This window comes from Cyanistes caeruleus, chromosome 11 (assembly GCF_971803275.1).
Source record: "Cyanistes caeruleus chromosome 11, bCyaCae1.hap1.1, whole genome shotgun sequence".
In the NCBI taxonomy this organism is placed as follows: Eukaryota; Metazoa; Chordata; class Aves; order Passeriformes; family Paridae; genus Cyanistes; species Cyanistes caeruleus.
The window spans coordinates 8,924,254-8,930,253 of NC_141711.1; the positions used below are offsets into that span (position 1 = coordinate 8,924,254).

Genomic DNA, 6,000 nt, shown 5'->3' on the forward strand with positions numbered 1-6,000 from the left:
CTCTGCCTTCCTTCAGGTGTGCTCCTCAACAGGAGCTCTCCCAAAGCACTAACTCCAACACTGAACAGACCATTTCCCTGGCGTCAATTTCGCAGTCCAAACACATCCATTCACAGCCTACTTGTTAAAAGTACAAGCATCATGGTCAACGACACTCTTCAAGAATACTTATCTGTCCTTGGTTACATTCTCAGCCTGACTTTTGAAGGCCTTGCTTTGCACCTTTCCCAACCACCCCAACTTCTCAATTTTGCAGTTATACCAAACGAATAAAGCCTTTGTATCTCTTAAATTCTCTGCCACAGCCCAATGCATAAATGTTTCTGAGGTTCCCCCACTACTATCATCATTTTATTTCCACACATGCCTTACAATGCACTCTGCTGAACAGCGACATCCTGATGTCCTTTGATCACACGTACAATAAACAGTTAAAATGAAGGATGAAACTCCAGGGGGGTCAGACAGGAAACAAACCTGGAAATAATTTCCTAAGCATCACCTAAGAGTGATCATCCTAAGAGAATAAAAGCTGGTTTTTTTGTAGCCTAGCAAGTCTCAGTGACTTTTACCACATGGATGGAGCGCCACTATGGCACCACTATGACTACATGAAGACCTTTGCCACATGGTTTACACCAAAGGCCAAGACCTCCTTCTGACCTATTCTTGCTACTGTTACCCTATGTACTCAGCATACAAAAAACCCCACATAACATATCTAAAATGTTCTCTGTGTGCCTAGTGACATGCACAGATTAAATACTGGGCCAGACACACACACATGAAGACAAGCACGTTATTCGTCAAGATCTTTCCTACTCCTAACATATACAGTAAGGGTAATTATTTAAACTAGCTTTAAGCTTCCTTAATGTAATAATTTACAAAAATAACTGCTCAATTTCGTCTTACTTATAAACAGACATGGAAACATACCCATTTGACCTATCACATCAACTCAAGAAAGTATAACCTAGGAAAGCACAGTGAAATTCACTGAAGTCTTTCCTAAATTGTCTAAAATGAAAAACTGCAGTCTTAAAAAACACTGCTCTGGTCCATCCAATGCTATTATCTGTGTCTCTCCTTTATCTGAGTCTCTCGCTGTGTGTTTTCCCTATCTACACATGTACTTTAAATACTAAGCAGATAGAGGCACCCAGGACCTTGTCTTCATCCTACCCATGACAGCCATCAGGTATCAGAACCTTTAACTTAACATTTTTCACTGATAGAGACAACAGTTACAATAGAAACCTAATTAACACATAGCCATGGTTGACTGTCACCCACACTGTTAAACGCAAGAAAGAATCACTTCTCTGACCCTCCAGAGGGATCCTCACCTGCTGTTGCAGAGAACATGGCACTGTTCCTGGGAAACCACAAAGGGGGAACAGCATGGGTTTTCAGATAAGAAGCAAAACAGCATTACTGACAGTGGCACTTGCCCAAAGGGCCCTACTACAAGTGACAGTGCCCAACTTTGTTAATTTAATTTTCTCTCTGACTAAGATAGAAAGATGATAAGCAGAAACATGCAGCAAAGGAACCACCCTTCTGCTTTGGACAGCCTCACTATGGACGTGTGAAAAGCTGTATGCCACCATTGAATTTTTACATTTTTACCTGAAAACATTTAACTTCAGAGGATCCCTCCAGCTGCAGTTGCAGACATTCAGAAAGAAAATTTAACACTTACTTCCCTGAAGATGGTATTTCAAGCCCCAGATCTAGGTAAACTGATCACAAAATAGCAAAATTGCACTCAAAGACATTAGATGTTCTGGTGGAGTATGTTTTTTGTTTCATTTTGTTAGCTGGGTTTTTTCTGGTTTGGGTTCCTTTTTTTCTTTAAGGAAAATATTAAATACAAAGACATTGCATATTTTTAAAAACTACATCCAACTATCTACTGAAATTTTTCCAGCATGGAGTTTAATTTTAAAATACATTCCACAAGAAACTCTAACTTCTTTCACATTTAGAGATGTTTGAGAATACTTCTGATTTGGGGGCAAAAAAATCACTTGTAATTTCCATAAATCAAGTATGTGCTCATACTTGAACATTTCCTTAACTTCAATTCAGTCACCACCAGTGTGTCCACATCTTTACCCTTTACCTTTCATCTGTTCTTCTTCATGCCTTAAACAGAACTTCTCTCTCATGAGAAAGAACATCCAAATTCAGATACTGATTGCAAACTGGTTTTTAATTCATTCTGACTGTACATTTCACTCTTGTCCTCTCGCACATTCCACATCCTCTTTGTCTATTTTCAACAGTTTAAGACATGTTTTACTTTGTGAAGTTCCTAGCCTACAAGGGCTGCAAAAACAGCTGGCATCTCAATGCTTCCTTAATTAAAAAAATTATTTGTTCCATAGCTTAATTTCTTCCTGTTTCTCTAGAACTGTTAACGAGGAAGTAGATGTTAAGAGCACACTTCATCCACAAGGTGACATCCAGTAATTGGTCTAAAAGAGGATCCTCAATCAATAAAAGTCAGAAACCTTTACGTTATAGGTCAAGGGCACAAGACCTTCAAACGAGGGCACTGAAAGTTCAGGGAAAGCATGCCTTTTCCAATCTTTCCCTCCCCTTTAAGATACTTACTAATAACAAGAAAGTATTCCGTGATTTCATGTCTACAATTCTGGGTGTGCCAACTACCACCGTTCACAGGCATTCTGAGTAACTTCTCACACTGAGGCTCAATCACATCCCCAATTACAAACACTCTGCATAGCCCAAAACACACCGTACAATTCTGACAGAATAAAAATTTCCGTATCACAAGTGGCATTTCATTGTCCAGCTCAGGTTAAGTATCTTTTCCTTCTTCGAGACTGACAGTATAAACAGCAATATACAGGTGGCTTTGAATTTTAATATGTTGCTGAATAGCGAAAGTTATTTCAGTGCTTTATAACAGCCACTTTAAATACACAACAGAGGCAATAAACCACCCCAGTTTCAGCGAAAAAATCCCAACCACACTCGTCTACAATGATTTAAAGACAGAAATGTAAAGATAAGTGCAGAAGAGGTTGCACAATAACACATGATCTTCCCTATCACATGCTTGGCAGCTCGCTCGCAGCCCGGCGACACCCGGTCAGACCCCGGGGCACTTCGGCCGCCCAGGGCAGCGCCGGACACCCCCGGGACTGGGCTTCGGCCGCAGTGTCGGGGCGAGCCGGGGCTCCCGGAGCACGGCCGGCAGCCCGAGGGGAGCGGGAGCGGCGGCACCGCGGGGCTGCGGGAGCCGCCGGAGCCTCCCCCCCATTCAATCCCTCCTCGCTGCCCGCTCTGCCCAGCGGCCGCAGCACCGGCCACGGCGGGGAGGCGGCCGGCGGCCCTGGGCTGCGCCCCCCCGGCAGGACCCCCCGCCCCCGGCGCCCTCTCAGCGGCAGCGCCGGCACTTACGCTCGAAGTCGGAGTCGGACTCGTCGTCGCCGCGGTCGGGCTCCTCGTCGCCGTTGGACTCGGTCTGCATGGGCTCCCCGTCGAAGCTGACCACCCTGCGGCCACCGCCCGCCTCCTGGTCGCGGGCATCCCGCAGGCGGGCGAAGTACTCGGCGGCGAAGCCCAGCAGGTCGGACGGCCGGTGCCGCAGCACCTCCACCGTATAGCCCTGCAGCAGCTCGGTGAGGCCCGGCGGGATCTCGATGCTCATGGTGCCGGACACCCGGGAGGCCGCCTCGCCTCCCTCCCTCCGTCCGTCCCTCCCCGCGGCCGCGGCCGCCGGTGCCGGTGGCGTGCAGGCTCAGGGCCTCCCAGACGGGCGCGGACCGACTCCCGCCGCTCCGGTCACACGAGCCGCGGGGCACGGAGGGGAGGGACGGGACGGGGCGGGAGCGGCCCCGCGGCGCAGGCGCGGAACGGGCGCGGGAGCGGGCGCGAGGCTCCGGCCGCGCGTGCGCGGGCCCGGGGGGGGGGGGCGGGGGGGCTCGTGCGTCACGGGGGGGCGCGGCGGGGCCGGGGCGGGAGCGGGGAGCGGGCACCGGGCATGGGAAGCGGGGGAGGCGCGGCAGGAGATGGGATGGCTCCTGCGGGCCTGCCTAGGTGGTTCAGGTCTTTGGAAAACTGATGGACGGGCGCCGTTGTGCGCCCGCCGGAGTCGTTAAACCCCAGTCACGGCGGGTTGGGCCGGGTGTAAGCGGTGTTGGGAAACCTCCGGACCGAAGCTGGCGGCGGGATGTGGGGAGGGATGGAGGTCAGGCAGGCGCCTTCTAGCCGGTGCTGCTGCATTTTTGTTTTTCTCTGATTTCACATCAGTGATCCCGTCCACTCGTTTCTTGTCAGAATCACAGAACAATTAGGTTGGAAAAGACCTCTGAGATCCTCGAGTGTCAGATCTTTGAGTGCAAACGCCATCGTGTCTAGACCATGGCACTGAGGGCCACGTCCAGTCCAGGGACGGCGATTCCACCACCTCCCTGGACAGACTGTTCCAATATCTAATCTCTGAAATAATTACACCTAATGTCCAACCTAAACTTCCCCTGGCACAGCTTGAGGCCACGTCCTCTTGTCCTTTTGTCAGAGAAAAGACCGATCCCCACCTGGCTACACTCTCAGGTACCCGTAGAGAGCCGTAAGATCCTCCCCAAGCTTCCTTTTCTCCAGGCTAAACACTCCCAGCTCCCTCAGTTTCTCCTCACGAGACTTGTGTTCCAGACCCATCCCCAGCTCCAGTCCCTTCTCACTCCAGCACCTCGGTGTTCTTCCTGAATTGAGGGGCCCAGAACCAGACCCAGTCAAGCCGTGGCCTCATCAGAGCCGAGGACAGAGGTTCTCCTTGCTCACGGAGCATGCAAGGGTGTTTCAAAGCTCCCCTAGAAGCAGGAGAATGAGGTTTTTTTGACCTTGGTGGGATCCAATCGAACTTCCATCCAGTTCTTGTTTGGAGTTAGATTTAGGACCTATGACTCCCTGGGTTCTTGTCAGAATTATTAAGGAGCAATTCTTAAGTGGATGCAAGAGAAGCAGTGTGCAGGTCTTCACACCTTTTGGTAAACACTGAATAGAGCCATGATATAGCCTGAAAGGATGGCAGTAGTACTGGTCTGACAATAATAAAGCATTAAAGAAATTCAGAAAAATTACACACAGAATCACAGAATGTTTTGGGTTGTAAGGAGCCCTAAATTTCACCAAGTTCCAAACCCTCTGCCATGGTCAGGAGCACCTTCCACAAGACCAGGTTGCTCCAAGCCCCATCTGATCTGGCCATGAACACTTCCAGGCATGGGGCATCCACAACTCTTCACAACCCGTGCCAGTGCCTCGTCACCCACGTAATTGCTCATATGCATGAGCTTTGGAGATACCCGTTCATTTTAATGCACTTTATTCAGATTTTTGCTTGTGTTTGTTGTACAAAACCTGTTATCTGTGTGTTCAAGGGAGGTTTGGCAGATGCCCAAGGGCTGCGTGGAGTGGAGCCATCGGCCCTTAAGGTTTGACGTTGCTGGGAAACTCATCTTGGGAGAAAATAGGCCTGTGCAAACATGACTCCAGGGGAATACGGATGTTGGCTTAGTGACGCCGCTGCGTGTTGTCAGTGTACATATTTTTATTTAATTCTTCTTTTGTTTCAACAATAAAAGAGCAGAAATCAACTCGTACTCAAAATATAAAATTTCACTCAGAATTGGCTGAGGCAGCGTACTGTATGTTTTGGTTTTGTTTGCTCGTGTGCCAAAGAGTCCCCTCGCTCATCCAGATGGTTCTGACTGCAGTCCCAGATAAAGGCAGCCTGTTCATCGCTGCTGCACAGAGGGCACGGCAGTGGATCCCAGAACACCACATCCAGTGCTTTTACTGACTGTTCTCAGTGAGGGAGGCCAGTTGCAAATCTCATGGCACATAAAGGTGTTCTTTGTAACACAGCTCCCATATTTTCCTACCGAGTAAGATTACAATGTGCATCCATACAAAGTGAAAAAAATTTTTAGAAAACACAGAAGGTAGTTTTGCCACATCTCA

The 6,000-nt window shown here is 48.8% G+C and overlaps 1 protein-coding gene across 1 annotated transcript in view; it reads right to left on the reverse strand.

Annotated features, from left to right (window-relative positions):
* PRKAR2A (protein kinase cAMP-dependent type II regulatory subunit alpha) overlaps window positions 1–3,928 on the reverse strand; it is a 59,286-nt gene extending 55,358 nt beyond the window's left edge. Inside the window, exon 1 of the mRNA XM_086845894.1 lies at window positions 3,436–3,928. Within this exon, the coding sequence (XP_086702020.1) occupies window positions 3,436–3,685 (250 nt within the window). The 5' untranslated portion in view covers window positions 3,686–3,928. The remainder of the gene's footprint in view (window positions 1–3,435) is intronic.
* Window positions 3,929–6,000: the final 2,072 nt, after the last annotated feature.